At 40.7% G+C, this 23,594-nt stretch overlaps 1 protein-coding gene across 1 annotated transcript in view; it reads left to right on the top strand.

Moving 5' to 3' along the window:
- The first annotated feature begins 9,286 nt into the window (after positions 1 to 9,286).
- Positions 9,287 to 23,594, top strand: part of LOC311526987 (NAD(P) transhydrogenase, mitochondrial-like) — a 66,006-nt gene continuing 51,698 nt past the window's right edge. Inside the window, exons 1-4 of the mRNA XM_084640498.1 lie at positions 9,287 to 9,379; positions 13,308 to 13,504; positions 20,610 to 20,839; positions 21,619 to 21,836. Of these exons, the coding sequence (XP_084496624.1) occupies positions 13,366 to 13,504; positions 20,610 to 20,839; positions 21,619 to 21,836 (587 nt within the window). The 5' untranslated portion in view covers positions 9,287 to 9,379; positions 13,308 to 13,365. The remainder of the gene's footprint in view (positions 9,380 to 13,307; positions 13,505 to 20,609; positions 20,840 to 21,618; positions 21,837 to 23,594) is intronic.

Here is a 23,594-nt window from a genome sequence, read left to right as displayed (position 1 = left end):
TGAACTCTCTTGTAATAGAAAACATTTTTGAATTTTTATGTATTGTTTCGTAATTTATTTAAATCATGTATGTCCTCAATATTTTTTACAAATATACTATTTATAAGTATTAATAATATATTTGGTTTGTGTTTTATGCCTTTGTGAAAATGAAGTGATTAACTGATTAGATCATATCAAAGCACATTACCAGCTGCTTTTAGTCTATGGTGATGAATACTGTAGAAATGCTGTTAACAGTTAAATAAGTGTATTCTAGTAGATGGAAGATGCTCATTTTCTAGTGAAAGAAAAAAAGGTCTGATTTTTGTCAGTAATATTGAGTATCCTTGGTTCCCATCAAAATCAGTGGGAACTGTGGGCATCTTGCACATTTGAAAACCAGGCAGAAGTTTGGATGCAGCTCTTCAAGGTTACGGATGAAACTTTTTCAACCTTTTGGAATTTCTCAGGCAGCCACCCAAAATACAAGTTGCTCTTCGTCCAAAATGTATGTACAAAGCTGTTATATTAGATGTGTTTCAGAGAGCTTTTTCACTTACTTTAGCTTTGGTTATATTTAACAGTGGGCTTCTTAGTGCCTTACCTACCTTCAAAGCAAACAATTAATAGGACACCTCTCCTCAATGGACAGGAAGTATAACTATCCCTCTATCACCCATCAGAATCCATAAACTAAGGTCAAGCAAATACCTGGTAAGGAACATGAACCTTGCACTGAAGGTCAGCAAACTTGCACTCTAATAATCACCTAAGTTCCACAGCTGAGAGGCTTTCCATCTCTGTTATCAAGTGCAAAACTGGGCACTGTCAACCAGAATGCTGCAGCTAATCTTAGTCATCATCACAATGCACAGAGAGAGGGGCATTCTCTCAGGTTGGACCCAAACCCACTATTAGAAATTATTTGAATCATTTTTCCATCTGCCCTCCCTGAAGTCTATTAAAGTAATTGAAAAAAATAACAAACTTTCACCTGAGTCAATTTTGTCTTTAAAAAAGTTTGCTGAAGTGGGACCCTAATCCATCTAAGTTACTTTTTTGAAGCATGTAGGCAGTTGATATTGGGTCCACTGTTGTCTGAGGAGATAGATCAGTCTGCTGGAAAAGGCCAAACCAACCTCTCCTAAGACCTCGTGTAGGGTAGAGAGTAGCAAAGGAGCTTGAAGAGAAGGAAAGGATGTTGTCTCCCATACACCACAGTTCTCAATCCTGGAGCTGACTCTCTACCCTCCTGGGACTAGGTATCCCCTCTGAATCCTTCCCACACCATCAAACATTGCTTACGGCACAAACAAGCCTCTGCCATCCCTGACTGTAATGCTGTTTGCCGGAATAGCTACCTTGTTATGTTTCTGTAACTTAACTTTTTTATAAGGATAGATTGTTGGCCTATCACTCAAGCCTCAATCTGGAGGGCCAGTGGACTGCCTTTCATCTGGTACCTTCCCTTTGACCTGTTCAGTTCAGATGGCCCGACTGGTAGTTAAAACTCCTGCTGCAATAGTGCTTGGCGTTATTGGAACACCCAAGCCTTCCCATTGTGTCAAGGTGCAGTCTCCAGGGATGTATCCCATAGTCTGGAAGAACTCATTTCCCCAGCCTTGTGAGACTGTCTGCTTGAAGAAGCAGAAGAACATATTTTCCTCTATACCCCATGGTATCCCTAGTCACCAGAGACAGATGCGGGGGGAGGGGGGAAGGGACCTCTTGCCCCTACTTGTTAAAAGGAATAGGAAAAATTCTTTCTCTTGGTTGCATTTTTGTGTTTGCGGTTAGATGGAGGAAGAGAATCAGATCTCTGACATTGGAGACTTTTAAGAGCAGGTTAGACAAACACCTGTCAGGGATGATCTAGATAATACTTAGTCCTGCCTTGAGTGCAGGGGACTGGACTAGATGACCTCTCGAGGTCCCTTCCAGTGCTACAATTCTAGGAGTCTATGATTAAATCACCTCTTCCTCTCCCTTAAGGGTCTCTGGAATAGACTTCATGGAGAAGGATGTGTCGGTGAGCTGGGGAATAATCTATTTCCCTACTCATGGTCAGATGTTGAAACTAACTTTCATGTAATCTCACTTGTCTTGTACATGCTTTTAAGAACATTATCTTGCCATCATTCCAGTCAGAAAGCATATATTGTAGTTGTGTTTTATAGTAAGATACAGTACAAAAGCCAAATTATATAAATATTTTATCTAAATTGTGTTTTATGTGCCTCATGTAGCATGGAAAGTGTGGTGTTAATGTGGAATTAGAGAGGGGCGCAAATGGAATGCTTTCCAACTATAGGTAAGTTCATATCCAGATCTGAATGTTCCAGTTCTGGTTCATTTCTGCAGGAAACTGTAGTTAGATTGTTGAGTACTGCTGTGTGAATGTCATGAATAATGGCCCTAGATAGCATGCTAAGCCAGATGGTATACCACATTAATGAAGCCTAGAAGAGACCTAGATGCCATAATGTTGCTCTGATACGTCAACATGTACAGTATACGTCAATATATATACTTGGGTCAGGATTTCCCCCACATCCTACAGCAGCATTCCTTAAGTGGATGATCAAGACTCCACTAACTGCACCACTATAATATATAATATAATGAGTATGTAGAGAGCTGAAGAGTGTTGCGGTTTTTAAACAATATTGACTTTGGAAGGAATGAAAATATTTCAAGAAAGAGAGATCCTGTAGAGAATACAATCTCAGAAATGATTGCATATATTAGATGAGATGATAAAAGTGTACAAGAGACTGATTATAATACCAATGTGTTAATTTCTTATTAAATACTTTTTGTTATTCTTGGAATTACCTGCATAGTAATTTTAAAGTTAAAATCCAACTGTTTATTAATGGTTCTGCCAGGCTGTTACTAATTAAATTAGGCATTAATAACATAATACAAATAGCCTGATATCATTAAATATGCCTACTAATTACAATTTTTTAGATCAGTCTGTCATTCAGTAATTCTCATTTTTTTAAAAATTGCTACTCAGTCCTGAGAGTGATGGGAGGGAAAGTAGGAGTAAACATTTTACATATAACAGGTTTAACGAAATGCCTGTAGAGAATTCTGCATTTCCATCTTGTGGGATGGTTCCAAATCAAATATCTGAATGACATTTTCTTTCCAACAAAGAATATTTCTCAGTATCCATCCATTCTTTTGGTATATTAAATCCTGTATTTTGTCATAATTAGGTAAGATATATTATTTTCATTCAAGGGAGACCAAAAGATGCACTGGATAAAATGCAGCGATGCCCTAATGAACAATCCTTGCCCTTCAGTCTCTCATAAATATAGTACAGTATTTGTACCTTTGCAATCTACTTGCTCACAGCCATCAGGAAGAATATGCCTCCTGTTCCCTTCCTTTATATGGCAGAGGTTTTGTTTTCTAATTCACTGTCTTAAATGTCATATCGTCTAGAATGGAGGTGCTAAACGTCAGCATGTCGGACACATTATTTCAGATAAATTATATTTATCAATCTGTTTTGGATTTGGGGCCTGCACTGCAATGCTATAGTCCTTATCGATATGAAATAAATACCCTAAAGGAGCTCTTAAACTCATAAAAACTCTTAAACCTCATAACAGTAAAAAGACTTAATCTTTACACCTTACTGCCTGCCTGAAAGACTGTAAATCTACAATTTTCAGCTTCTCAACATGTTTTCAAGAGTTTAAAACCTTTTACAACACCACAATCGGCATTTCCAACATAATGACAGGTTTCAGAGTAACAGCCGTGTTAGTCTGTATTCGCAAAAAGAAAAGGAGTACTTGTGGCACCTTAGAGACTAACCAATTTATTTGAAGGTGCCACAAGTACTCCTTTTCTATTTCCAACATAATCGCTCTACTGCCAACAAGATTTATTTTTGTATCCAGCAACTGCAATGTAGTGACTGTATTCTTCATCCAAAGCTCCGTATTGAGAGTCAGACTCCCTTATTAGTCCGTCTCCTGCTCAAGATGTCTAATAAAAGCACTGTCTAATAAAAGCACTGTTCTGTTTTTAACTTCCAGAGATTAAATGCTGGTCAATAATCTCTCCATAATAATAATCTCTTTTGCCAATCTCTAGTAACTGGTGCTAATCCCGTCTCAAAGTTCAGACACAAAGAAGATGGGGATATGTTATTTATCTGCCAGTAAGGGAGTCAAAGATAGTGAAGTATTCATGGCCTAATCCCATACAGATCATAATCTAAATTTCTTCTGGGGTTTTTGAAGTCTGGTTAAACTTCATGCTCTAGTGCTTCTGTTGTCCACATTTCAGAAGACATAAATAACGACCCAGATAAGTAACTTGGAGGAAATACATGCTTGTAAATTGCATTAAATCAAAAATGAAAGTCAAGTCCTGGCGCTGAGACTCGAGCTCTCAGTTAAAGTGCTAGGTCATGTTGTTTTGAATATTAGACTACATATTTAATTGATCAGGTTGTGTACATCTGTTATGGTATTTAATCGGATTTCAACTATTGGGCTGTGTATGGACTTTCTGTAGAAAGTCACGGCCATAGAATGTGACACATACTGACAAGGGGCTTATATATTTGTTACTGTTTTCATTCAGTGATAGGTTTCCTTATTTATTTATTATTTTCAATTTTAAAACAGCTTTTTTTACCCTAGCTGCTGTATGAAAACTTAAAATTGCGTTCATAAAAAAAGACCTCAGTAACAAATGTCCCTTGCCACCCAAAGCAGCTAGGTAGGATTGATGAAAGGCTAGCAATGTTTCTGACTCCAGAAAGAGAAATACATCTACTGCACCTCAATCCACCACCAAAGCCAGCAATCTCAAAATACTCACAAAGGAGGTGTTTTACTGCGTTCCCTGACCGAGTCTGGTCTCTGTCAGGCTAAGATGAGGTAGTGACGTCTAGATGATTAAGAACCCTGTGGAACATGTTTTGGTAGAAACCCCCTCTTTTTTTTCTTAATGCGACAGTGTGATGGTTAGGAAGAGCTTGCCACTGAATTCCAAGATGGCCTCCAAATGCAGTAGCAAGAACTGGCTAATTAATAAATCTCAGTTTGAGAAACAGATTCTCAGCAGAATCTACCTCTCTTCCTTCGGATTTTACAATGCCACCCATCACCATAGTATCCAAGTGTCTTCTATGAAAAATCAATAGCAATAGCAAAGTGTCTAGTGGATTTAATGGAGTTTCTAGCACTTCTCCCTTTTGGGGATAAAAAGTTTGTCTGGGGTAGGAATTTGGGGTTTTATATATTTAAAAAAAAATTAAGTTTTTCATCTCCTCAGGGGATTTATTGGGTAGCAGGGGGTGTCAGTGAATGTGAATGTCATTCTTGGGTGGAGAGGCTTTGTCAAAAAGGAAGGTTTTGCAGTTTTCTAAGGACCTCAGGGTGAGAGGCACCTCAGGAAGTGATGGTTCATAAACAAACCATCTGTCAGCTTACCAACCTTAGCAAAAAAAGCTGGGAGGCCACATTTAAGTCAGAGAGTGCAATACGCATATAGTTGTATGGGACATTATTATTTATGCAGAAGGCCTGAGTTAATCACTAGTATTTTGTAAAACCAAACTACATTCTGCTGCTTGATACATCTATAATAAAATTACTATCCTATGAGCAGAGCACATAACAATGATTTGTGTTCTGCCCTTTGATCTGTTACATTGTTTGAATCTAGCAGTCTAAAAATTAGGCAGAGAAAGTTTTACGGCTTTCAGATTCATGTTGCTTAGTTTGTACTGTTTACAGCAATGCAATAAGGTTTACTGTTTTATTAACGCAGTCACATAAAACATATACATTTAGATTAATGCAGTATGGTAGCTTAAATAATTGTGAAGAAAAAATTATACTTAGTATTTGTAAAGTGATACATGTAAAATACTAATAAAATGAGCCTTCCAATACCTCTCCATTTAACAGATGGGGAAGCTGAGATGTAGAAATTTTAGGGTCAACATTTTCTAAAGTATCCACTGATTTGATGTCTCAATTTATGATACCTTGGACCTGATTTTCAGAAATGCTGGTTATCCAATTCCAGATTAAATCAATGGGAGCTGCAGGTGCCCATCAGCCCTCACTGATTGCTAACTTGTGTCTTGTTTCCAATCTTCCATTTTGGGAAAGTTGCTGAGGAAGGTTGTAGCATGCATATGGGACAGAAACTCCAGTGGTGGCCTCCAGGCAACAGATGAGGATAAAATGTCCATGCTGATTCTTTTAGCTCTATGAGCAGCTTTGGTACTACTGACCATGAGGTGGTTTTGACATATGTGTGGTCCTGTGACAGGCTGTGTAGACCCCCACACTGTGAAAACCAAGAGGAAGTTAATTGATGGACCAATTGTCCCTCCAGCTGCAACTAAGGGACCAATTAACAACAGATGGCATAAACAGCTGCCACTCAGACAGAGAAGGGCTGCTGCCAGAGGGGCTGAAAGTGGCCTTGGGGAAGTTCCACAGTAGCTGACTGTGAAGAAGATGCACCAGGAGACAGAACTCCAGAGCAGAAATAGTGGCGTCCACAGCTTGGTGAGAGATGTGTACAAGTGACGGGAAGGTAGGAGAAGCACAGGGAAACAGTGAAGGATTGTAAGGAGCAGTGCTTACCTGCCTAACATGGAGTCAGTGGGCTGGAACACAGAGGAGAGGATGGGCATGGCCTGGCTTCCCCTATTCCCCCAGCGAGAGGGGAAACACAAGCCTCAACACTAGAAGAGGCAGAGAGACTGATGAGCCGAAGGCCTGGCATAAAGGCCATTAGATGTTACCTTTTTCTGTTTTGACTTTTCTGTTATCTAGGGAAGGGGCTGAACTGAAAAGTGACCTGGCTGGAGGTCCAGCCCATGGAAACTGCAAACAGCTACAGCACTTGATGACAGACAACAAGGTGGTGAAGAACCCCTGCTACACCCTGACCTAGCAGGAGGGGATGCTCTGGTGGTGGGTTCACCTTGGGACAGGTCCCTAACAAGGATGGATTAAATAGCTATTCTCTTTCCATTGTGAGGCATCCAGAAGGCACTTCAGGGCAATTTTTAATCTCTCTCAAGGGTACTGTTTTGTGGGTGTAGAGGGGTGGTTACCTGCTCCTGCCCTGTGGGGCTTAAAAGCCAGCCCTGGGCGAGAGCCAGGGCTGAGGGCAAGAAAGGCTAGGCTGAATGGGAAAATGGCCACAGCTGGGCCTATAAAGGGGCTGCTAGGCTGAAGCTTAGCCAGTCTCTCTCTGCATTCAGAGAGGGAAGGCCCTGGCTGCAGGGACCTGAGGGAATACCTAGATTGGAGCAGGGCTGACGGGGAAAGGCCACGGGAGCCGGGGAGCTCCGGCGTGGAAGCCCCCAGGTTGTGAGACCTAGGAGGGCCTATTAGAGTTGCAAGGGGGCAGCCCATGGATAGACAGAGGCAGCAGGTCTAAACCCCTTCACCTGTGATGAGTGGCTGATACACTGCAGTCTGCCGTGGGAAGCGGGGCTAAGCGATGACTGGCAGTAGCCAAGACTGAGGCGAGGTGGAGGTAGTGGGTGGGGGTTCCCCGGGGAGGGGAGACCCTCAGGATTGTTGGGGTTTACTGCCAGTGGCAGTACCCCAGTGGGAAGAGGCACCGGCTCCTGGGAGGGACTGGGACTGGCAGTAAGGCGGATCACCAGATGGCAGAGGGCGCTCCAGAGGCTGACAAGCTAATTCCCAAGGACAACCAGCAGCCTAGCTCTATTACAGTGGGGTATTACAGGGCTTGTGGGGTATTGCAGGGTCCTCGTTCCCTGTTAAATGTGTACGTATGAGACCTAGCTTGTTAAAGCTCAGTCACAGGAAGATACTGGTAAGGCTGATAGATTGAGGGAAGCAATCAAAGAATGGGTGAAGAATGACCCCCTTGGTTGAAGGAGCGAAGCTGCCATTTGTGATACAGTTCCCAATCTAGGCCTCTTGTTAGACTCTAAGCTGTTCTGGATGCCCAAATAAGAGATGTGGCCAATACCCCATTAGAAATACTCATAAAAACAGCCAAGACATGAGCATTTTAATATACATCAAAATGCACAAGTACTACACAGGCAGATTAATCTTCACTTGCATTATTACATTTCAATACATTATTTGATACAACATGGAAAAGGAATGCATTACTTCATGACTGTTTTAGAAATGGACGTGTAAAGCACCCAGTTATTGCTTCTCTGTTCTTTAACAGAGCTGTATCATCACCATAACCACAAGAGAGACAAACTGCTTGTAGCAATTTAGGATGTTCTGACATTACCATTGGCTATCGGGAGAGCAGACTCTGTACATTAATAACATCTAGAAAGGGTCCCCTAACTGTGGAAAAGTGTGTCCTTTAGCATGTGACTGCTGTCATGCTCAGACTCTAATTAAACTTAAATTTACTGGTTTATTTCCATTGTGTACATCAGATCAGATTCCAAAAATGTGATTGTATAGTTTTATGCAGGATGTGGTTACACTTGTAGTAATGTATTATTCATTTGTTCTTGGCAAAGTTTGAGAAGAATCTTTGACCAAATGTTATAAAAGGGAAAAAAACTCTGAAGTTTTGGACCAAGATTTCCATTTCCACTATGAACCAGATCGGATTTTGCCATTTCTCTTCCATGAAGGGCTATGTTTCCATCTTCTGTAAAGGTCAATGCCTTCAAGAATTTTTTTTTTTTATATTTTAGAATCATGCTGTCCATGCACAAGAAATAACCCTAATGCAGACATAATGTTGTCTAATGCAGCTGTTTCCCCATCATGTCAATATTCTGTTTTCTCCTGGTTGTTTAAAATATAGCCCCAGGCCCACTTCCACCCCCCTTACTGTAACCCCAGGTCTGATTGTGTCTTACAGTGTGACTCTCTGTTGAACAAAAGGAAAAGAGACGAGACAGACAAAGCGAAACAACAGCTACAAGCCAACATCATGGTGGCAGAGCAGAGAGCTCACAAAACAATGTCTTTATTTTCCCAAGGAGTTAGGTCCTGGAGCAGAGGGACCATTACATGTAAGTACTTGCGGCTACTGCCCCCCTACTGGACTCACAGGGACAATGCTATGGGGCTGGCTGTTAGGTTAGTTATTGCAGGTTGCAGTCTCCAACTGTTGCAGGGATGTTTGCAAATGTCAGGGCTATAGGCAGGCTGCCAGGAACCCCCTGTGTGTTTTACTGAGAGAGTCTTCATGTTGTCAGTGCCAAATTTAACATGCCTTCAGATCACATGGTGCCTATTTATAGACCACACAAATGTACTTGTGCCCACAGCCAGTGAGCTGCTGGCGTGAAGGTCGCTGACTGTTAACTTCCCTCCTGGCCTGTCCTTTGTATCTCATGGGGGGCAGAGCTCACTCCTAAGGACACCAATCTCAGGTTAGTCTTACCTTAGTCTTCCTCTTCTTTCTTCAACATGCCCCACTTGCCTTTCCAGGCTCGGTTATTATCCCTGTCAGTGTTAACACTGTCAACTTTTTTTCATGGTCGTGGGGGGAAGGTCTCACTCCTGCTGCTGCCCTTCTTCAAAGGCCAGGACTGCTGTGTCAGTGCGAATGAGATTTTAAATGTCTCCTTCAAACACACAGCAAAATCCTTCAGCCCAAGAGCAGGGTGTGTCTGTCTGTCTTTAAAACTTCTCCCTAAATGAAGGAATGTCCTTCCCAGTGAGTGAGATGTGGCAAGTCTGCCCTACCTCTCAAAATCAGGGGTCACAGTACAATCTACTAGGGCATGAATATAAGGTTTCTACACACCGGGCCTGTGTCTGATCCAAGTTATGCTGGTGCAAATCAGCAGAACCATCACTGAAATGAGTGGTGCAAACCTGGAGTAAAGGAAATCACAATCAGGCCTTGTAAACTAATCCGAGATAGGCTTACAAATCTCCCGCAGATATTAAGGCGGCAACAGAAGAGTTGTGGGAGACCTTTCGGGAGGTTTTCCTGTAATATCCAGGAACTGGATGTTAATACCCAGGAACTGCAGATTTCAGCATTAGGCTGAAAAAGTAAACATAAAATAGGTAACTAACTCTGCCGCATCAAGCAGCTTGGTGTTAAACAGATAAAATTTGGAAAAGCTTTGCCCAAACTTCCAGAAGAATCAGGCTGTATTTCCTTCAGCCATATGAATCAGTGTTGTCTGGTTATCATGCTACTGTAGGGGAGGGTAAATTCCAAATCTATAGTTGAATTTGGCTGAACATTAATATTTTTCTTTTTGTCATGTAGAGCTGCGTGTAGGTAATATGTGGGTACCAAATGTGGTGCGTGCCAAATCTGAGTTTTTTGCAGATTCTCACTAGATCAGTAGTTCCTTATCCCTACAGGAGTGAAGCATGAAGAGGCCTGTCAGTGCAGGATTTGTCCCTTAGCTATAAGTAGTTGAATTTTTTTTTTGTGGTGTTGTTTGTTGTTATTATTATTATTTTATTAACAATAATTATTTGTATCTGGAAAAGGAGAAATAGGTCTTTGTTCTGATTGTCTGAGGAAGTTTATTTCCAGGATAAATAAGTAGGAAATAGAAATTCTGTTAGTTTGGTAGATGGATTTAGTCAGAGATTCAACATGGGTCAAGAGGTCTGATGTAAAGGGATGGGAGCCAGGAAACCCAGTTTTCTAATCCATGCTTTAGTACTGTCTCTCTTTGTGACCTTATCCAAGTATCTGAGCATCTCTGCCTCAGTGAGCCCACATGTAAAGTGGACATAATGCTTACTGCAGGAATGTTGTGAGAACTAACCAGTTAATGTTTTTCTTTATAGTGATTTGAAAATGTAGAGCTCTGTATAAGCCCTAAGCAGAAATGGGCCCAAGATATAAGATTGAGATGCCAATTTATATTGCTAGTGTGTTCAGCTCCAAGATTTTGGTCTGTAAATCTTGAAATAAGTAATGTATTATGCTGGTTTATGGAATCAGTGTTATAGCTGCTAATTGTAATGTATTTTTGCTTGTTTAGTGACCTCAGAAGAAGAATATTGTGAAAAATTAAGCTTTAATACATGATTTATGTATAATTTAACAAAAACCAAATTTTGGAACCATATATTTTGATGAACTAAATTTAGTCTATGACATGTATAGTCTATGGCTCTCCACACAGTTAAGCAACCTTGGCAAAATCCATTTGCCTAATGATATTTCACATTGCCTGGTGTGTGTGTATGAACAAATGGTTCATCATAATGCAGTTATCATTTAAGGAGTTGCTAAGTTTTTAACTCTGAATTTTCAGGGTGGTGGGTGTGGGTTATGTGGTTAATTAATCTTAACAATTTAAATAATTTTTTATGTAACTGCATACAGAATGTGTTAGTGGTATGAGAACTAGTAATTACTGTACAGTAATCACTTATTTCAGTATTTTTTTCATTACTGAAAGCTGCTGGCCTGCATTATGGACTAATGTCCTGTACAATTTAATTTAATTTAATTTCAGCCTGACTGAACTCTGTAAACCACTGGAGAAATAGAAGTGTATAATGGAAACACATCCATATCCCAATCTTAGCAGCATTAAAGATCAGTGCTGAAAGACACAGGGCCCTTCACTTCCCGCACCCGGTTGAAGTGGAATGAAAAAGGGCCTGAGGGGGAATGTTTCCCTAAAGCTATTGTCCAATAAGAAGAAAAGGGGACTGAAATTCTTTAGAACCTAGCGCTGTGCACTGGGATGCATTAACTAGATTGCTTGCTGGTTGAGAATGAATGATTACTCTGGAGCTGGAGTGAGGAAAGTAAAGCTTGGTGCATTTACTCACATGTCAATCTAGTGTAGATGTCTAAAGTAAAGCCACGATTCAGATAGGGAAGCTGTGATGGAATGGTGTTCTTCCCTTTTTTTTTCCCCATCCCCAGAGAATTCAGTGTTGCTAACTCTAGCAATTTTATCATAAGTTGCACAATATTTGTTCTTTTCCTTAAAGCCTCATTTCCAGGAGTCATGTAAATACATGAGTCTCCGCTTTTATTTAAAAAGAGGTTCTAACCCTCATAGCTGCAGAGAAAAACTTTAAAATGTGACATGCATTGACCCCCAAACCAGTAGGCAAATAAAAAGAACCCAAAATGTATTATTGTGGCAGGGGGAAATCTTGTGTGTGCGTGTTTTGTTTGTGGTTGGTTTTTTTTTTTTTAGGTAAATCTCATGATTTTTGGGGCTGACTCATGATTTTTGATTGCTTAGGGTTGGCCAGCAATGCTCTCTCATACCATCAATGAAGGAAAGCATCCTCCCCCTAATCTCTCATCCAGAGACCTGGGGTCAGGTTCAAGGGTGAGACTAGGATGTAGCATTTGGGACAGAGAATATTGAATGTTACGTTGTGGTGATTAGGAATTCTGGGATTGCAGGTATGTGCTTTGAGTTTCTAGCAACATACCACCAACTGCACTTCCCATTTTGAACCTGACTCACTCTCCCTCTCTAAGTCTGCCCAGCACTGAATTCTAATGACTCCTACAAATCTTACTATTTGCAATAACTGTGTACCTAGGGTTTGTTTTCCTGTCTGACAGCTACCAAATGAAGTAAAACAAAGCCAAGATATTTGCTTTTAAACTGATTAAAACGGCCAAGATAAAAATGTCAGTGTAAGGCTGATGAACCTGTGTGAGTGTAATATATGACGTGTACCATTTGCAGCCATGATGTCAGTAGACTGGTGTTTGGGGGTGGGGGAATGAGTTTAAAGGGACAGCAGTGATCTATGGACTGTGCAGAAAGGACCCTTTGCCAGTTATGTTCTAACTTCTATTATTGAGATTTTATGTCCATGTAGTGCTATGTGGTGTGAGTATGGAACTCCATTGTTTCACTTCACTATTATGTCTCTCAGAAATTCAATCAGTAAGCAGTCCTTCATGAAAAGCAGAAACTTCTTTATTATGAACAGGTTGTTCCTTTGCACATACCAGTCTGGTGGTGTAAGATTTTTTTTGAGTAGTCTGAGTAAACTCTGGCTGGAAATAAAGTAATTATGCTGGTCTGCGGAATTAAAAGTCAGGACAATCTAGTGCAAGCTTTTGCCCAATTTGTTTGTAATTTTGAATTTAGCTCAAGTCTGGCTGGTTCAGTGACCTGGCAGAATGCCTAGGCAAGTCATCAGCTTTCAATTCCACAGGCATCACCTGATGTAAAGACCTTTGGCTCAGTCATTCTACAGTAATATTAAAGGAATATTGCTGAGTTTTTTTTCTTCTTGCCCCTAACATAGAGAGACCTTTTAGACATAAAATTATACAGATTTGAGGTGGGTTAATCAAGCAACTTGGTTTCAATAAGACTTTTATATCTACAGGGCAACTGGACCAACATCAAGGGCACAGAGGAGTGTTCTGTCCCTTGGATTTGCTGGGATGGCTGGTCTAGTGCGATGCATCACCAGTTGCTCGGTGCCCTGGCTTCACAGTATAAATTCTAGAACACTGCAGCCAGCAACCGGACAACGTTCTCTTAGAACTTTCCAAATCTTATGGAATCAACAGGCAGCAAAAGGTACAATATGTATTTGATTTGACTGTATGTAGATGCTGTTGTCATAATGCTGTAGTTTTATTTTCAAATGGATCATATGTTGTGGAAGCTTATTTTCTGTTAGAGGTCATCTGGAGGTCAGTGTCAGGTATAACAAAAATCTCTACTCGCATTAAACTTTCAGAGTCAATGTCCACATACTCCACATGGTTAATTAGATAATTTAATTTCTTTGCGGTTTTTGTAAAAGCAATGATTTGCATTTGTAAAAATACACTATATTTCATTCACTCAGATGTTCAACTGGCCCTTAATTTGAAAAGCGGTTGTTCTATTTATTTTTTTATTAATAGAAATATACAGGGTCAATCTCTGAACTCAACTACATTGACATACACCAGAACGAAAGGGAGAAGAATATGATCTATTATGAGGCAGAAGTTAAGTTTAGGCACAAGAGCTCACTGAGCTTTAGAACGTTTTAAAAAATTGTGGAAATTCATCCATCTACTGCCAATAGTTAAGGGCTGGAGAAGGAGCTATGTTTGAAGTGTCCCTCCCTATGCCTGTCTGATGCTTTAGGGTAGCTGCTATCTGGTGCAAGTTAGAGCAGCCTTCTAGTTATGTCTTGGAACCAGCCTAATGCATAGTCAGCCCAGGATTGGGAGTCCACACAGGTGCACAAAGCAATCTTTATGCCTCTCTCTCATGCATTGCACTTTATGCTCTTTGGTTGTAGCTAAGAACCTCGGCCAAAATTGTCTAAATCTCCCAATATGTTTTCTTTGTGAATCATTTGGATGGTACTGTGATATTCCAGTTATCTTTTCTTCGAGTACAACAGATAGTTGGGTTATACACTGAATTGTCAAGTATTTCTCAACTGCCAATCCACCGGTATGTATTTCCAAACAATGCTTTTTGTAATTAAGCTCTTCTTCAAGTTTACTTTACTTTGCTTATATTATCTTGTTAGGCAATTATTCTTTGGAACATCATAAAATAAATCTAAACTACTGTTCTTGTAAGGGAAAACTAAACAATATTTAATATGCTATTGTTGTCTTATGGTCAAACTTACATAATTTCAATAAGTAAACTGAGAAAACACGAATGTATCCAGATCAAAAGAAACACGGAAAGCATGTAGTCCTGAGTGAGTGTTGCGACAGTATCTTGTATTCGGAATGCTCTGAGTATGCAGAAAACTAAATAAACCATAAATACTGAAAGACCTCATACTGAAGGAAGCATCTTAGCCCATTCATATGAAGAGTCCCACACAGGTCAACAGGACTATTCATATTCATAAAGATAAGCATATCTGTAGGTATTAGCAGGAACTTGGCTTCAGTTTGTGCAATGCTCAGGACATTGGGGTCCTGATCAGGACCTCCCAGGAGCTACTGTAATAAAACTACGAATAAGAGTGACAGATGAAAGCTTTCTAAAGTAGGTGAAATGTGCTGCCGATTATATTTACCGTGATACTTCTGTGTCCAGCCACCTAAGAGGTTAGATCTGAGTTGAAGAGACAGAGCTTTCCCTTGCTTACTCTGCGTGTATAGGAATGAGTAATATATATAAACTACTGTAGACTTTGTTTAATTTTTCCCCCTTGAACATATACATCTCAAGTCTGCTCCTGCTCCCACTGAAGGCAGTGGCAAAACTCCCAAAGGATTTCAGTAGACATTTTGGTATTTAACTTGGTGGATGGTTGGATATCCAGGTTCAGCTAGAATGAAGCGATGCATAAACCAGCCCTGCATTTGTTGTTGCCCTTCCCCTAACCTCTGTTTGTCTTTCTGTCCTTTTGACACTGAACTTCTCAGGGCAGGGATTATCCTTTCTTGGATGTCTGAAAAGCAGGTAGCACAGTGAAGGTGCTGCCACGAACAACTAGCAAAGAATAAATACTAATGGAGCTAAGTGAAAAATTGCACTTCAGCATTTTACACATGAGAAAAACTGACAGAGTCCCCCTATTTACCTCTTTAGCTACTCGTGTGATTCTTGACAACTCTTTCCAGGGCACAAGAAGCTATGGCAACAATTTCTTTCCAAGAAAAGTAATAAATAACATGCCAATCCATTGACTGCAATAGGGCTAGGATTTTACCCAATGTTTTTAAACATCCACCTGTCTATTACTACTACATCTTTATTGCAGCTGAAAGAATGTGAACAACCTTCCCCCCGTGTATGCTATTTGATTGCTTTTTGCAGTTCAGCCTAGGTAATAAAATTGCTCTGGGTACTTTTAAGTCATTTTCACTTACTTGATTGCATGCACTAGCTCGAGGATCTTGAGTTTGGGTTCACAAATCCTAGAAAAGAATCTTTAAATAACCAGTCTGTTTTTCTAAATGGATTTTAAAGGAAATTATGAAAAATACTCCTTATTTCCAGTCAGCTTTGGGGGAAAAAATGCGTGTATGTGCTTTTACAAAACCCAAATGTTGGTCCTAAACTAAGTTGACAGGGTCACTTTAAAATATGTGACATAAGGATATGGTTTAAAATGTTGTTAATTACATCCAGACTGAGTGGGGCTGTGGAAAATTTAAATTTTCTGGAGAAGGGTTTGATTTGGATGGCCCAAATGCTAGTTGCAAAGAACTGTAACCCTGTTAAGCAGCTGAGAGAAGAATTTATATCGGAAAGAAAAGACTTTTTTATATGTGTTTAGAATGAAGCCATGGTCTAAATAACAAGTTCTGTAGGGAATAAAGTAATAAAGCCTGTGTGACGTCATTAGCAGAGAATGAATGGAAGTATGGAAGAAAATATCTACTAAAAAACAAATGTCCAAGCTTAACAGTGTGCATAGCAGATCAAATACAGATGGGGGAGAGAGCTTAGAGGAGGTTTTAACGATGAAGGATTGGCAAGGGTGATTTTTCAGTGATTTACAGTTATCTGTCCTCTCCATCCTGAGGGAAGAATTTTCTGTACACCAAATACATCATAATAATAAGCTAAATACTCCCGTCACCCATATCCCTACCCTGCAGAAGGGAATGTAGTCTGATAGCTAATCACACACAGATATTCTCATCCATGGTCTTATGAGATTGTAAACATGCTTTGGACCAAGATGTATGGGTATACAAAGATATTTCTAGCGTGAAGACCTATTCTACTCCTCATCCCCATGGAACTGAAAGAAAAGATTACAACTTTCTTAATAGCCCCTAAGAAATATGTAACTATTAAGTGTGTAACTAATGCCCACAGTGTGCATCCTGGTTAATTACTGTAAAGGAGATTCTTAGCCAGGTGATTTTCTGCATACAAGTGGAGCTGTACTGAGAAAGTTAGGTTCCTGTAGAGAACCTTTATGCAGGACAAGTAGCAAGTGAAAAATGAACCTGGTTACCCCGTCAGTCCTAATGGAATACTGTGTGTATTTTATGAAACTACTGGGGAAGATTATGTAGCAGCCACAGTATGTGCTGTATCTGAGCAAGGGCTGTACAGTGTACTGTGAACAAATTCTCTTCTTTTGCCCCATTCTCAGTACTGGATATATTTTAACAATTCAAAAAAGTTAAAACTAATGAAGATTTTCAGGGATACTATTTAAATAGCTACATGAGCTGGGTATGTCTGTAGTTCTGCAGAGCAGATTAGATTGTGGCAGTTGCTTTTGCATTCATAAATCTCCAAAAGAAACTACCACTTCCAGGAAGACTTGGCGGATGTCTGATACAGGCTGTCTTCTTCTAATGCAGTGAAAGATGGCTGATTTACTGAACCAAACGCACTCCTTATAGGATTTCTGTTTTTATCTCCCCAAAATTATCTTGTCATCTGTTATAATCAGTGCACTATGTATGTTGCTGCTCTGATCTGAGTTTCCATATATGACGATATATGCAGCACAGCACATGTTAATGAAAAAGCATGCATGATGTGGCATAACACATTAGAATATACATTTTATCATAAAATAGCCATTTTAGCTTACTGTATTTCATATTACAGTTGGATACATTGGTGTATATTATATTACCTTGAGGCTTTAGGGCCTTGGTATGGGCTATTAGTTGTAGGTTTTTGACCAGAATGCCCGGTCGAAAAGAGACCCTGGCAGCTCTGGTCAGCACGACTGACCGGGCCATTAAAAGTCCAGTTGCAATGCAGGCATGTCACTGCTTCCGGGAACCGCCTGAGGTGAGCACCGCCCGGACCCCACATCCCAACACCCTGCCCCAGCCCAGAGCTCCCTCCTACACCCCAACCTCCTACCTCACCCCCTGCTCACATCCCACATCCCAACACCCTGCCCCAGCCCAGAGCTCCTTCTGTGCCCCAAACCCTTCATCCCTGGCCCCCCCAGAGCCCTCACCCTCCTGCACCCTTGCCCTAGACCAGTGAAAATGAGCAAGTGGGGGAAAGCAAGTGATGGAGGGGGGTGGAGTGAACAGGGGTGGGGCCTCAGAAGAGGCAGGGCAGGGGCGTGGTCTCATGGAAGGGGCAGGGCAGGGCAAGGGTGTTCGGTTTTCTGCAAATAGGAAGTTAGCAAATAGTTTTCTGCAAATAGGAAGTTCCTATATCCATGAGCAAGTCCTTTGAGTGGCTGCTGGGCTTAAGAACCAGTTTGCTGACTCTTTCAGTCAATCAGGCAGCGTAGCCAATCAGGTAGCCTACTACAAATCAGCTATGCTCATTAGGCTTTGCTGCAGGCCCTGATTCCTGACACATTCAATCTCTCCTCCCTAAAGCCTGGGATGTCTGCGTAAATTCTTCCAATTTCTGCCTACACACTTTTCCAGTACTAAGAGTTGCACATGCATGCAATGAAATTTCCATATGCCAAGAATCTTTGTTCAAATGTATTTCATGTATAAATATTCTTTCACAGTAGTGGACTCCACCACCTATGTGTGGCAGGGGGAGTGCTGGAAAAGTATTCTTGCAAATGCACGCGAGCCACTTTGGGGATGTACTAGTGAACTTGAGATGAAACTGAAAAATAACCCCCAAATCTAAAATCAAGTAATCTGAGTTTGACAGAAAGCACTTTATTCTAATGCTAAATGATTGTTCCTTTTAGAAATATAGTATGCCACTATTTTAGTATAATACCACATTTCTGTAAGCTCATTCTCTGACCCACAGTCTCTACATATATGTCCTCTTTCATGGAGGGCTCTCTGAGGCACAGTGCCTCCTGCAGTGGGGCAATTTACACACCACTCCAGCTCAGATTTGTGCCTAAGGGCACCATCTAACCTCATTGGGCGTACTCACTTGAGTCAGGTGAGCAGGATGGAGTCCTTAGATGATTATCTTCTGTGCCATATTGGTTTCCTATGTCATGCTAATTTAAACCATGCCTGTGTTGGATTTTTGGTTTAGCTGTAATGATTCTCTCCTCTTCGTACACTTACAAGCACTTTCATTGTGTTCGTTATTTATATCGTCCCGTAATGACTTTTTTTGTGTGACTCAAATATAAAAGTTTTTTTTTTTTAATTAAAAAGTAAAAGGGTATTTTCTGTTGCAGTTTCAGGGCCTGGTCCTGCACATGTGCCACTGAGCAAAGCTACTCACTGCTGTTTTCTTTTGTTTGGGGTTTTTTATAGTCATTCCCTGCTTGTGTACAGCTTTGCATTAATATCACACCTTTTAAGCAAAATATCATCTCAGCACTGAAGAGATTTGTTTAGAATGTTCTTACAAGAAATATCCTAGCCGCATGTGTCAGCTCTGTCTGGGTAACCTCACAGAGTGCTGTCTGCCACTGAACTGTCAGTGTACATTTAGGCAAACACATGTTTAAGTTTGTGCATCTACATTAGTTATTAATGTACAGCTTGTATATTGCCAGTTAAATTGTGGGGTCACAAAGTTTCAGTGACTTGCACCATATTAACCCCATGTGAACCAACAGGCGTGTATGATCTGCTTTGAGGAGTAAGGAAGAGTTCTAGGCTACAGAAACACAACTCATGTAAGACGGTGGAGGAATGGGGAAAGGATTTTACTCTAGTCTACTAGCTTAGGGCCAGAGCGTGGTCCCACTGATGTCATTGGGAATTTTGTCATTGTCTTCAGTGGGATCAAGGTTTGCAAGGTGCTGGGCTTCCTGTGAAGTGATCAGTGCACTCAACTCCCAGTGGGACTTGGTGTTCAGGACTTTACAGGATTGAGCCATCAAGAATTAAATTCACTCCTGTGCATAGGACCAGCACCAGGTCCATGCACCACTGAAATCCTGTCTTGAGGCTTTAAGTGGGACTTAAGTGATACGTATTCCTTGTGTTGCTCCTCCACCCGTCTGCCACACGGAGTGAATCTGAGCCTTAAAAGGTCCAGTCTAGCTCCATTGAAGTCAATGGAAAAACTCCCATTGACTTAGTGGCAATAGGATTGGGCACTATATAGATGATAGTTTAGGGCCTGATCCTGAAAACATTTATTTATTGAGCACTGTAACTACAACTGTGAATGCTGGCTGGATCAGACCCTTAAAAATCTACAGTGATAGCCCTTAGACTGTTTCACAATATGTCCTTGCCTCTTTGTCAACAAGCACAGTTCTCTCACATATGAAGCCAGGAAAAACAAAACTTCCTCTCCTCATGCTGCTGTCTTATTTTTGGTTTTTCCACCTCATGTGTGAGTGGAGTTGAGGTTGTCACTTCATTTGTTGTGGTCAAGTCCACACCTTTTTCAGGGTAAACAGCATGAAAACTTGTGTAAGCAGTATCCCAGCCAAGGGTTTTATAAACCAAACTTTAATTTGTTATCCTTTTAGCATCCGTGAATGTGTTTGTGGAAAAATGCACTATAAAAAAGTTAACAGCAGAATGTTTCATCTGGTAGCATTCTGTGTCAGTTACAAAAAACACAAACCCAGTCCTGTCACCCTTCCTCACGCAGCTACTCCTACTGAGTACTACTTGTGGGAGTAAAGGTGTACAGGATTGGGTCCTTCGGCTGGGATTTCTAATGTGCCTAATGGAGTTGGGCACGCCAGTTCTATTGAGTTCCATTGGGAGTTGGATGCTGAAATACCCTTTGTGCTGTTGAAACTCTTCCCCCTTATGCCACAAACAACAATCCAATGAACATGAATTGGGAAAAATAACAATTTTCCTTTATTTTTACTTAGGAATTCGCTACAAGGATCTAGTTGTGGGTATCCCCAAAGAAACATGCAAAAATGAGAAGCGAGTGGCACTCTCTCCTGCCGGTGTCCAGGCCTTAGTTCAACAAGGCTTTAATGTGCAAGTGGAACATGGAGCTGGTGAAGAAGCAAAGTTTTCTGATGAGCAATACAAAGAGGCTGGAGCAGAAATCAATGACTTGAAAACTGTATTTGGCTCAGATATTGTTTTAAAGGCAAGTTTAGCATCTGACATGAATCATATATATTTATTCCAATGGCAGTATGCAAAAGTCAGAAGAGACTCTTGATTTTAAGAAAATCAGAATTTCAGCATGAAATCAAATCAGTAAAACAACTTATCTATGGCATTAAATCATATGATAAACATAATCTTATATGTGTCCAGTAATATAGTTGGTACAGTATTTTGTATCAACAGCTTTTGCAGCAATAGCTGCTTCACACCTATTAGGCATGCATTGTATTTCTGTTTTTTGATGGGAGGGTTAAGTTTCCAATATTGCTCAATATATACTCCAGTTCACACCAGTTATGGTATGATTGTTGGCATTCTGTTCCATCCCAGATAATGTAAATCACTTACTTGCTCAATGGGATGAAGAGCATTTGACAGAAATGCATTTAACCCATTTTTGTCTACTACCATTGATCTAAAGCCCTGGTTCTTCATCAGGACCTGCTACCTCTAGACCAGTGTTTCTCTACCTTTTTGATACCGGGGACTTCCTTGCTACCTTCCTAAACTGTGTCAGGGAGATCTCAGGGACTGGCACCGGTCCATGGACTGGTTGTTGAGAAACACTGCTCTAGAAAATAGGACTCCACAAGGGCACAGGGATCTGCGTTAGAGACATGGGAGCCGAAGACACAAGGTTCCATGTGTTTTATTAATACTATTAATAAATTCAGTTTCCAAAAGTTTAATTTAAATCATCAGACTGAACTTCTTTTAATTAAAAAAGTAAAATGTGTGGTATGTTTTGTGTCTAAGGTCAGAGCCCCAGGTTTTAATGAAGTGCTGGGAGTGCACGAGGCTTCTTTGCTCAAGGAGAATGCAACACTTGTCAGCTTTATCTACCCTGCTCAGAACCCAGATCTCCTAGGCAAACTTGCTCAGCGCAAAGCCACAGTTTTGGCAATGGACCAAGTTCCTCGAGTCACTATTGCTCAAGGATATGATGCTTTAAGCTCGATGGCCAACATTGCAGGGTGAGGATATGGAATATGAATTTTATTCATGAATGTTATCTTTGAATTGAAGGCATCCGGTGTAGCCTTGTGTCTGTTTGTTCCTGTGAGCACCATTCTACACATGTGATTTTACATAACCCTGCTCTCTATTGCATGCCAGGGGAGATAGAGAAGTGCTGGCAACTCCATTGTCTGCTTCTCTGCTGGGCTATAGGAGCCCCAAAAGAACAGGATAGGGGCTTGGCTAGCTCTGTCTTATGGTGTCTCTATCCTTCACAGGCACCGAGGGCAGCCCAGAAGAGGAGAAAAGGAAGAGAAGCTGGCAACCAGTTACAGTTCTCTGATTCTCTGTCCCAGACCAATCCTAGATTAGAGCAGCAAACCCCCAGGCTGCTGTAACCGGTGCCAGCTGAATATGGTCCTCAAGGGACCATGCACCAGCTAGGAGGAACTGGAGCACAATGTGCTCCAGATACTCCCTTCCCATCCCTTGCACGCCCTCTTCACAAGGGACTGTAGGGAGCAAGGTGCAAAGGGTATAGAATCTGCCCCAAAGTATTGATTATGGCCCCTTTATATTCTGGCACTCAGGCCGACAAGGTTGGACACTACTGATTTAGGGCCTTGAGGACTGCAGGTTGGACACCACTGGCTTTTAGAATGGTGTGTTTCACTTGTTATGTAAATGCCAGTGCCTTAAAACCGGTGCTGTTTTCTTTCTCAGATCGACAATACATAAATTGTCTTAGAATGATACTTATTGCAGGTGGGCAAGAAAACTTATTTCAGTCAATCCACTGTAACACATGTGGTTCTAAATACCATTGACTCTGTGATAAATGTGCTCTTATATTTGGCATAGGTTTAACATACTAGTTTTTATTATTTTTCCATGATTCTCTTTCACACAAATAAAGCTGAACCGCAAGCTTCTTTGCAAGGAAAGTGTATTGATAGGAACATGCAAACTCCACTTTCCTTAGTTTTTTATCTCCCACTTCAAATTATCTTTGAAGTTGCTGTACTAGTCTGAGGACTGACACTAGAGACTGCATGAGCTGGGCATTCCACATGAACATATCACCTTCACAAGGCTTTTAACCTCTGAGAACCTGAGTCACAAGCATCTCACTGCTGGTCTTGGACCCTTCCCTCCTACATGGCATCATGCTGTGCTACTAGCCAAGCCATCAAGACCAATTGCCATTCAGCAATAGACACATTTGGAATCAATTCAGATTTGGAACTGATTTCAAAGCCATTTAGATTCAGGTAAGGAACTCGTTAAAAAAAAAAAAAAGAAAACGCACAACAAACTAGTTTAAACATTGGACCAATTATTTACATACATAAGCTACATATTGAAATGGTTTAAAATCTGAACCAATTCATCTCAAACAGAATTGGTAAAGATATCAAACACATTTAAGTGCTTCACTGAATGAGGAATTTTCCTCACCATTAGCTGGCTTCCTCACCACTGAAATTTAATTCAGAAGATATTTGATAAAGCTTTCTCACTGCCTATTAGCCATGACATCATTGCAGTCCCCTGTAAAAGTACTGAGAGAATATAGTCCTTTCATTTTAGTGTTTTCTGCAACTTTGAGTAGGGAAATATTATGCATTTGTTCTTCTCTCTTTGTGTCTCTAGGAGCTTTGAAAATGCTCTTCTGTTGGGAGTAGAGCAAACTCTAAAGAGTCGTCATCGCTATGTCAGACATTTGGGCCCACTTAAACTCACACTTAGCTACCAATATGTCTGAATGGGTCATC

The sequence above is a fragment of the Lepidochelys olivacea genome (assembly GCF_965140295.1).
Source record: "Lepidochelys olivacea isolate rLepOli2 genome assembly, chromosome: 10".
NCBI lineage: Eukaryota > Metazoa > Chordata > Testudines > Cheloniidae > Lepidochelys > Lepidochelys olivacea.
Note: the sequence above shows the minus strand (reverse complement) of the source record. Positions and strands in the feature narration are given on the sequence as shown.